Source organism: Indicator indicator, chromosome 7 (assembly GCF_027791375.1).
Source record: "Indicator indicator isolate 239-I01 chromosome 7, UM_Iind_1.1, whole genome shotgun sequence".
Taxonomy (NCBI): domain Eukaryota; kingdom Metazoa; phylum Chordata; class Aves; order Piciformes; family Indicatoridae; genus Indicator; species Indicator indicator.
This window is the reverse complement of record NC_072016.1, coordinates 14547084-14557713: the sequence shown is the minus strand read 5'-3', so window position 1 is coordinate 14557713 and position 10630 is coordinate 14547084. Positions and strand designations below refer to the sequence as shown.

The window sequence follows — 10630 nt, the reverse complement described above, 5'->3', positions numbered from 1 at the left end:
CACACACACAAAAGTTAATTTCTTAACTGTAGCCTTCCTCTTTTTATGTTAGCAATTTCAATTAACTGTTCTAAATAACTGACAACATGGAATATAAAACATTCTCACAACAATGTAGGTCTAGCAGCAATTACATTGATTTACTCTGGACCATGTTAAGTTCAGGGAGTAGGATAAAGAGACAAGAGTTTAAAACGTCTTTCACACTGATGTAATAAATTCAGTACATTGCTTTAAAGTTAGGGCAAAATAGCTGGTAACTGAAAGTCAAGAAAACCCTTGTTTTGTTTTCCACTGTGATAGAAAACAATAGATTATGGGAAAGTTCTTCAGAAGGTGATCAGAGGAAAAGTTCACCAGCATCTATCATGGACTGTGTCTCTGTGGCCTGCTGGGATAGGAGGGAGGGACATAAAGGTGTCAGCAGTTGAACTAATACGGTAAATCACAGTAAGACTAGTAAAGAGCAATGGCAGCCTAGTGTAAATGCCTTCAGACTTCTATTCCTTCTCCGAGGTTGTGGTCGGGACACGTCCCCTTTTTGTGACCTTATCTCTGGGGCAGTGGGTAGTGCACTGGTATCTTTAGTTTAAGAGGACTAATCCCTTTGCAGGTTAATAAAAGGTGAAACGAACAATCACCAAGGAGCTACCAAAGTAAACAAGTAGTACCTTTGACTGCTAAAGATTCTTAGTTTTCCTCATCAGCATGCTTTGCCCATCTCCTTTCTTTCCTTCTACATACATTGATAATAAGTACATCTGTAAACTGCTGATTTAAAACAGTAACAGTGTGCAAAAGAGGCAAAGATAAGACAATTTCTTAAAAAGATGATGGTTCCACTTTGCAGGCATCTAACTTGTCTCTGTAAAATGCACTTTTCAGTGTATGTCTCTGTGGTCGAAATTTGCAGTTTTTCCTAGAAATGCAGACTGGTAATTAGTGTGTTTCAGTGACCAGCATGCTCTCAGTCCCAGTTACAGGGAAGGCTCCCTCAGAATCTCACAAAAAACTGAGCCATTTAATTTCCTGCAATGAGCAAAAAGGTCACGACATGCCGTTACTTCAAGCAATCTGTTGATAAGATTAATGAACTTTTCTCTTTAACTACTAGATATATAATGCATGTGCTAGCTTGCTGCAGTGCTGTAGGCAGCATCATTAACGTCAATAATGTATATTTAATATAACAACACCAAAGAGCAAGAGAATTCAAGACAAGAAGGATGACATGGGGGTGAAAATCACCTGTGTGTTATGCAGTCAGGGCTGTGGGGGAGTGCTAGAGCAGTGGGGCTGTTTGCCTTGCTGGTGGTTCCCTTTGTTCCTACTCTATCTCCTTCCATTCTTGTCAAAGTTAAGGACAATTCACAAAAGAGGAGGCTACTGCCAGGTCAGGGAGCAGATTCAGATTCCTCCATGGTCCCCAGGCTTTCCAGGGAAGCTTTGGAGAGAAGCAGGGTTGTTTCATGAGAAGGTGTATGATATATCCTTTTAAATAAGAGATAACCCCCCCACACACACAATTCTATTAACACAGACTAGCATCACTATAGCTAGCAGTGCTATATCTGGTCTCCTCCCTCCTTTCCCGCAGCAAACAGACACCTTGTTAATTCAGAGGGGTCTAGATATAAATAAAGGCTATTAGGTAAAGCAAGGGGATGTGATATGCTTCTTTCAGTCAAATAAGTCAGCAAGCCAAGAAAACCAAGACCTGCCACCACTTCACTGTAAATTCAGATTTAATCCTGGTAAGATGTGTGCTCCACTGACATTTTACATAGAAAAGTAGTGTAGTTCTGAGATACAGGTGTACTAAATTAACAATAACCCTATATATCTAAAGAAGAAAACCAAAAAAGCCCCCAAAACTAAGGCAGTGCTCAGTCCTCATTAATTGATGAAGGAAGCTATTTCATTGAAAGCAGCAAAAGAGTGCAAACGGGACTACCTTTTGGTTATCTTTATCTCTGGGGAGATCTTCTGAGGGGCCCTCAGCTCTGGAATTTATTCCCCCTTTTCTTGAAAGTCTTCAGGGTAAACTGTGAGGTCCAAACCCAAGGATTTGTTTTGGAAGAGGTGTAAGAAAGGTTGGCATTTATCAGTGTGGTAGGAAAGAATGTTGTCAATAGGTGATTTAGTCCTTGTTTTCTAATTACCTCTTGTAGTGGCAGTTATCCTGTATAGCAGTATAAACTTAATGTGTGGAAGAGGTTCAAGGCTTTCTTAAACGGTCATAATCTGGAGCTGGGGGAAGCACTGAAATCATCAAATGTATAAATAAGTGTGAACAAAATGACCTGGCAAACAAGTTCATCATAAGTCACTTTTGCTAAAATGATCCTTCTAGCCTTGCAAATCACACAAGCTCTGCATGTGTCTCTGGGACACTATCACAAGTGAAACAGCACTGTTGGGTCTGCTGATAAAGGAACAAACAACACTTTAATTAACCAAGAATACTTCATATATTGTCCTGCCTATGTTGCAACTGAAAGGCAATGTTTAAACACCTATTGAAACAGCAGTAGTATGTCCTACTACCAATGTTCTCTTGACTGTCACATTTTAAATACTTTAATCTGAGATTTTTTAAAGGCTGTCTCCACTGCTCTTACTCTTTGGATGTAAACAGATTTGTTAAACATTTTATTTCTAACCCACCCACGAAGTTACCTTCATTTACATAACTTATTGAAGGCTGCATTATTCACTGAACTTCTCATATAACATTTTTTGTAAGACATTACTAAACAAGTGAAGCAAGGCAGTTTATTAATGAGTCTTCTCTAAACTTGCTGCCAGTTATATTTCCTTTCTCCTAATCTATCATTTTAATGGTTGCAACTAATAAACTTTCCAAATCTTTGCTGCTAATCTCTATGTTTGGCATTGCATGCTGGATGTATAACTTGACAGAGAATTTACAATACAAACCACCTGGCAAACAAAAATATGTGAATTAACAAATAATATCCAAACCTGCCCACTCTTTTTCGTTGCAAAAGAGAAGACAACTAGACATGACATAGAATCTCTAACCCATAAATAAATCAACTAGTTTGAGGCTGGAACATACCCTACTGAACAGTATGTCTCAAACACAAGATTCACAACTGCCTTTTATAATTTCAAAACCATTACCAAAAGTCAGCAGATTGAAGTCTGGTTTACATGAATGCTCAGCAAAGACACAACATTGTATAGAATCCCATAGTCTTGCACAGGATGCTGTTGAGACTGCTCTAGGAAAGATGCTATGCAATGATTTTAAGGTAGAGAAATTCTGCAATGGGTTGCTTGCACTTGGAATACTTAACCTGTATTTAGGAGCAAGTGAAAAAAACACTTGTATTTGCAGGGAGCCCAAGTAATGCAGCACCCTCTAAGAATTTATACCTCATATAAAAGAAATTATAATGCTTAACTTCTGCTGATATGTAGATTTAACAAAACACAGCAGTGTTCTGTTCTCAAAGCTGGTTAGACACACATTATTTTAAAAATAGTTTTAAAAACTTCCTATAACACTTAGTAAAGTACCACTTGAAACTCAAGGATGGAATATTTTACATATTTTTAATAAATTTTTTTTTGGTACCTCTCCAAAAGTTGTTCTAAATCAACTGACCAGAATAAAATAAGAATATACAGACTAGATTGAAATGGGGTAGAAAGAACATTATCTTGCAAAGTGCAGGTACAGACTCTTACAGAAAAGGTAAAAAATAAAATCAAAAGTCACAAAAGTAAGTCCAAAACCTTAAGCATATGAGGCTTCAAGTTACACAGTCCTTTCAATAGGTGCTTTTTATGAAGAAAAAGAAAAAATCCTTTCCCATATCAACTGCTGATGAAACTAATATGCAGGTAACATATCCTCATTTGCCTAGGATAAAATCAATAAATCCTATAAAATTATTTTAACTTTTTTTGTTTTAATTTCCAACAAACCTTCATCAAAGCACTTTTTCCCCCCCCCTTACTTATATAACCATTACCAAAATTCAGTATTACCTGTTCTAATCTATCTGGAAATACTATTGCCTTTCAGTTCCTCAATGCCAGTTTACACCAATGTCATTTTTATTCAAGAATGGATATAACTTCGTGCTGTTAAAAACTACTAAGCACCAGAGATGCTTCTGGCTAGCAGGAGCTATTATTCAGGTGAGTTTAGAAGAAATGTGGGTTGCAGTAATTCAACTTACCTGGAAAGAAGAACTGGCTGTTAACTCCAGGTCCAAAGCATAGCACCTACTGAATTGTGTGCTTTTTTTTTTAAAGAGAGACCTAATTAAGGATTTTTCATTTAAATGACAGGTTAACTGAGAGGAGCAATATTAAATACCCCAGAAAGACCCAATTACAAGCAGGAAATGAGTGCTTCACACCAAATCTGGCCCTTTAATGTGTTTCAGCATGTGAGCCCTAGAGCATCAGTCACTTAAAGTGGCACCACTTGCAAAAGGAAAGCTAGAGCCTGGCTCTAGGAACTACCTGTCAGCAGCAGAGCAGGCTGAAGTGCTGCTGCTTCTTCCTACCTCCTTCATCTCTGCTGCAGCACCCCAGCACAAAAAACATTCAGAGGCAGCTGGAGTGAAGACCTAATCTACCAGAAAAGCACTTATTTTTTTGGCAGATCATTTTTCATCAAGATCCAGCATAACAAGAAGGGTAAGGGCTGGGGGTGTAGGACCTGGTAAGCTTCTAAATAGCAGCCACAACTTCAGCTTGTGCCCACACCAATTGCTGCCGAGCTGCAAAGCTACATAATCATACTACAGCTCACCTGAAACTGGTCTGCAGCCAGCATCTAAGCTGACAAGATACAGCTGCATAGAGGAGATTAGCTGGGGTTGTAAAACCTGCTCAAGAAGTTGGGCAAATATTTTAGCAATTAACCCACACTGAGCTCCGTATTACTGCAGCTATGTTGCTACCACTTCTTGGGATAGCTTGTTCAAAGCTAGCTCCAAGATGCCTAAATTACACGGCAGTGACAGACCGTTTAACAACAGAAATAAATTATACAGGGGTAGCGCTTAACATAGGCTATGTTGTCATGATTTACAACAGCTGAGGATGTGCCCCCAGACGTCCAGACAAAATCAAATTAAGTATATGATTTATTTTTTTTCTCCCAACATAAAAGCCTTGCAAACTTGCCTCAAAAATGTAGAAAAAGAAACAGAAACACACATACTACCTTAGATTTACACTGTGAGTGTTCATATTCTCAACACAGTACTTAGATTCCTTTTGCTTATAAAAACAAAGTAGAAATTAAAATAATATGAAGACCATGCACAAAGTTCCCACATACAAAAGACTTCAATTAAAAATAACAAAACAGTTAAAGAATCTGCTTGGATTTGTGGAATGTTATAGTGCTAAAGAAGAAAATGTTAATGAGGGATACCAAAAAGAGAGTCTTGCTGCTTCCCAGACTTGAGATTACCACCAAATCAGGGTAAAGGCTTGCAATTTTCTGCTACTATATTTGTAACAAAGGGGTCTTAAATTGAGATTATTCATCAAATCTCTGAAAAACATGATGCAAGATGTTTGCATGTCAAAAATCATTTAAGATTTTAAGCACTGACAAGAAGAATTAGGCAAAATCTAAAAATAATATATTTTGTACTTTAAGACTACAAAAAATGGAATGTCTTGATAGTTATGCTTCTATGTAGGTTGTATCCCAAGATCATACATTGGAAGTTTATGTATTGAAAATACTAGCTGGAAACACATCAAATGTATTATAGAAAAAATTCCTTTAAAAAAAGGTCTGAAATATCATAGATGCTATTAAACACCTGCAGCAATTTTGAGCAACGTAACTCCATCTTTAATTTTGACCTTGAGAGAACATAATGAAAAAGTGACTGTTTTCTGGAAGCAAGCAAAACATTAAATTAGTCTATATGGTGCTATAAGCATTCATGACACTGAATTACATTGGTTTACTCTATAGATGTTTATAGAGCCAGTCTATGTTGTTTGACTTTTGAGGGAAGACTAATAAGTGCAGTAATGGGGCAAGGGGAAGAGCACAAAAAAACCCTTATGGTTAAGCCAAAACAGGGGTCATGCCTAGGGCATTTTATCAGCCCTGCTTACACACCCCCAGGGAACTGCATCTCAACAGTTGATTCCCTGTTAATCAATTCACATTAGTGCCTGCCTTTTAGTTTTCACTTTGCTGAATTCCAGGAAAGAAGTTCTTAAACCAAATGCATACTCTATCTCTGACCTAGCCAGAGCTGTTGCATTTCAAGAAGGAATCAGCAGATTTTATTTGCTCTACCAGCTGATAAGAGACACCTTTGTAAGTAAAGATTCACAGCCAGCAGACTCAACACAGAACAAGATCCAGTGGTCTGTTTACACAGGTCTGCAATAATATGGGAGGGCAGGACATGTATGAATTATTTTTTTTCCTCAACCTATTTTCTGTAGCTACAGAGAAAGACTCATGTTACATGTTCTGCTCCCCTTTACTTATTTACTACAGCTCCTGATTATGATCTTGATAAGGAGGCCTGTAGCACTTGCTATCACTCCATATTGCTTTCAGAGAACATGTATATTTTTGCACTTTTCTTGCCACTTACAGACTAAAACTTAAATCAGTTTACTGTTCACAAAAGAGAACCACATTCAGAGGCAGGGAAGAGTTGTGAGCTTAGAAATAGTAAGTAGCTCACCCACAAAAGCAGACCCAACTTTATATCCAGACCCTTCAGACCATTTGGTTAGTTAAGCTATCCTCTAGCATTCACACAGACCTTCAAACACAGGATCATAAAAAATAAACTTTATTATCAAACTTAAAATTCACACATTAAACATAAGATCTAGACACAAATAATACTGAAAACATTCTCAAACAGTACCCATTTTAGGTAATATGAATGAGTAGCTAGTTACAGTTGTTTCAAATGCCTTTAAAAATATTTCTTAATACATACACCATCATAAAATGTCTTCAAATGCTTAGCTGACCAGCTTTCAATAAGATTTTTAAATAGGGGAAAACTTATTTCTATAGAAATAACAATATCTAATTATGAATCAGAGACCCATAATTGTAGTGCTTGGGGGGAAAATATCACAGCCTTTTGAAATATTCAGAAGACATAAATAACTATTGTACATTTACAACTTTAAATAAAGGTGTTTTGTTACTACAAAAAGTTACTATGTACATATCAGAAGCTATAGAGAAATCCAACTGGAGGCAGGTGCTAAGCTCTCAGATTTGGCCACTGAAACCTATGAATTTGGTAGGCAGATTGTCCACAGGGTACACTATGGGGCCTGTTTTCATTGTAGGAGGTCCATTCAGCAGCTGCCAGTCACAGCTCCGAGCCAACTCCACTGTAAATATTTTCAGAAGGACTTTCGCAAACTCTTTGCCCACGCAGCTCCTCAGGCCTCCACCAAAAGGAATGAAACTGAATCTGGAGGAATCCTCTGGAGATGGAGACATGAAGCGATCTGGGTTAAATTCCTCCTTGTTGGTAAAGAGATCGGCCACATCGTGGGTATCACAGATACTGTAAATAACATTCCAGCCTTTGGGGATCTGGTAACCCTATCAAAGCAAAAGAAAGGAAACATGAAGAAAGCACCTTGATGTGTTAAAGTGCCAGCATAGGACATATTGATGCACCCCACCTCCCCTCCTGGCTTCCTGCAGATAGGCTGTATCAATGCATTAGTACTTTACAGCTGCTCTGAGGAGTTGAGCCCAAGCACTGCTTACGTTTAGCTCAAGGGTCTTGAGTGCAATTCGAAATCCTCCAGGAACAGGTGGGCTCAGCCTGAGGGTCTCTTTGATCACACAGCCTGTGTACTTCAGCTGCTCCAAGACCTCCATGTCCAGTTGCTTCTCTTGGTTGGGACTGCATAGTAACCCCTAGAAAGGAAAATGCTGCCATGACAGTTACAGAGCAGGTACTAGGGCTACTGGCACTGCAGAGAAGCCTCCCCCCAGGCAGTGGTGTTTTCCTGCCACCCCCTAAATGCCGGGCACTACCTGGGTTGAAGGTAGCCCTGCCTGAGACACCTCTCCTGGAGGTACTTTCTCATTGCCCCCTCTCATCAAATGGTTCTGGGGAAGATACATACCTTCACCTGCAGCTCTTTCCTCACTTTCTGCAGGACATCATGGTGGAGCCCTAGGAAAGCGATTAGCGATGTGGCAGCACTAGCAGTAGTTTCATGGCCCCCAAACAGCAGCTCTGTAGCAGACTCCTTCAGTTCCTTACACAGGGAACACAGGAAGGGCAAAACAAGACTTGGAACACAGTATCTCCACCAGGCTTATTCCACTACCACAATGCTGTTTATCACTCCTAGACCAAAGCAGACACCCAGGGGCCAGGATAGGGATGGTGCTTATGCTCCCTGTGGACATGGCTCCCTTCCAACAGCCTGGACACAGCCTCTGCGCCCCAGTGCGCTATGCAAGCTGGTTTATTTCATGGGGAGAGGGAGTACTTCCCACTCTTCTCTTTTGATCCCCAAAAGATAAGTGTGTGGTTAACAAGAGGGGCTGGGAAAAAGGGACAAATCTGGCCCTGGGGAACCTCACCTGCATGTTGAGCTGTTCCCCATTGCCCTGAGTATATTCCATCAGCAGCTGCAGTGCATCCTTATAGCCACCCTCAGGCTCCTTGCGGGCCATCTTGGCACGGATGTTCTCCTCGATCTTGGCATGTATGATGTTGCGTGCCCGCAAGCCCTGGCCAAGTGGCAGGGAGAGAGCAATGTGGGACTGAGGCCATACTGCCATCCCTTTCACCCATTCCCCACTGCCCTGGCTGCAGGGGCACCCCTCTTCTGCCAGCCTGCCGGCAGCCTTACCCGGTAGAGCCCACTGAAAGGCACATCAATAGGGAGGGAGAAGAGGTTGCGGATCATTTCCTCGAAGGCTTCCACCAGTTGCTGCTCACCGTCAGGGCTGGCCTGGCGGGGCTGAAATCCCAGCAGGATCCTCATGGCTATGCGAAACATCAGGCGCTTCACCTCGGGATACACCAGCAGGCAGGGCCCGGCGGTGCCCAGCCACTGCGCCAGGCAGGCGCTCACCTCCTCCTGGATGACGGGCACGTAGTGCTGCAGGGCGTCCCGGGAGAAGGCCTGCATGATCACCTGCCCGGGAGGACGAGGAGGAGAAAGGGGACATAGGCTCAGCTACGGCGCCCAGGGCAGCCGCACCCGCTCTCAGCCTGCCGTCGGGGCCGTACCTTTTTGCGGTGCTTGTGCTGCCCGTTGTGGAGGTTGGAGAGGCAGCCCGAGCCCAGAATGGTGCGCACCGAGGCGGGCCACTGCACGGAGACGAGCCGGTGCTCGCCCAGCAGGATATGCCGCACGTTCTCAGCGCCCATCACCCGCACCGTGGGCCGCCCGAAGAGGTGAGTCTTGTAGATAAAGCCGTATTTCCTGCGCTTCATCTCCAGAAATTTCCGTCTCTGGACAATGAAGGGAAATAATAAAACAATACTTATTTTGTTATTTTAAAATACTAAGATTTACATATTTTTAATTACTATTTTTTAATGGGGTGAAGAGTAGTTCTTTCCCACCTGGGCGCTGAAGCCCGGCGACGCTGTGGCTCACTCCCCTCCCCTGCAGCCAGAGAATTCGGGGCTCTTCCCCGCTCTCCGCGACACGGCCTCGCCTTACCTGCAGCACCATCTGTAGCGTCTCCCCGAAGAAGGGGAGCCCCATGGTGCCCGGAGGCAGCGGGAGTGGGCAGTTAGGGTCCCGGCTGCTCACACAGTACAAGTCCCACAGCTTGACGGCGGCCAAAAAGAGAAGCAGGGGCAGCAGGAAGGTGCACAGGGCGCTAGCGACCAGGGCAGAAAAGCCCATGGCTAGGGAGGGAGTCCAGCCCAGCCCCCAGGGAGCTCCGAGTGCGAGGGCCAGGCTCGCTGCGTGCCGCCTTTTATACCCTTCCCAGGTTGCTGCCCACCCTACCTTGGTCTGATAAATTAGTTCACTCAAAGTTCATCTTTAATTGCGGATCGCGGCCTGGCTCCTCCCCCCAAAATCTTTAACTATTTGCTTTGCGCGGCGCATCCTACCCGCCGCAGACAGCCGCCGGGTAAGGAAAGGTGCTGCCGCGTGCGGCAACAACGGATGCAGGCTCGTTCCCCGCTGCATCGCGCTCGGCGAGCCGGCTGTGGGACGTCGCCAACAGCTGACAGCCGGGGACCGGCCGCCTCATCGGATTTATCACGAACTCTCGTTAAGAGACCAGTGGGTTTCGCCGAGAAATGTCCCACTGCAGCACTCAGGAGCCCCTCTGCTCGCAGACACCGACAGCCGCGGGCGTTCCCCGGCCTGTGCCATTGCGCTCTGCAACCTGCGGAGTTCCGTCGCCCGCCCGTTGCTGTCGCTGGTCGAAAACGGCAAACCAGCAGCCGGAGCCGGCAGAAGCCAGGATGGTTCTGGGATCTGGACGGGGAGGGTGGCCGGCCGGACAGAGCCGCAATTGTACCACCGCATCGGCAGAGGAGCCTCCGCTGTCCTCTGGTTCACCTCGAAAGTACCGGCTTGTATTTCTGCCCGGCCGCCGAGGAAGAAGCCACGGGCAGCGGGCCGTCTGAAA

General features: G+C 43.5%; 1 protein-coding gene across 1 annotated transcript; it reads right to left on the bottom strand.

The window, feature by feature from the left end:
- Positions 1–7264: 7264 nt before the first annotated feature.
- Positions 7265–9891, bottom strand: LOC128967973 (cytochrome P450 26A1). The gene is made up of 7 exons (XM_054382287.1): positions 9703–9891; positions 9264–9488; positions 8881–9168; positions 8609–8758; positions 8143–8277; positions 7778–7930; positions 7265–7606 (listed from the first exon to the last, which is right to left on the bottom strand). Exons 1-7 carry the CDS (start codon positions 9889–9891, stop codon positions 7265–7267), a joined length of 1482 nt encoding a protein of 493 aa, XP_054238262.1.
- Between the last annotated feature and the right edge of the window lie 739 nt (positions 9892–10630).

Coding starts and splice junctions, on each gene's coding strand:
- LOC128967973 (XM_054382287.1), bottom strand. CDS start 9,891: ATGGGCTTTTCTGCCCTGGTCGCTAGCGCCCTGTGCACCTTCCTGCTG. Junction 9,169..9,263: donor AGCACAAGCACCGCAAAAAG/GTACGGCCCCGA, acceptor CCTCCCGGGCAG/GTGATCATGCAGGCCTTCTC. Junction 7,607..7,777: donor TCAAGACCCTTGAGCTAAAC/GTAAGCAGTGCT, acceptor TTGCTTTGATAG/GGTTACCAGATCCCCAAAGG.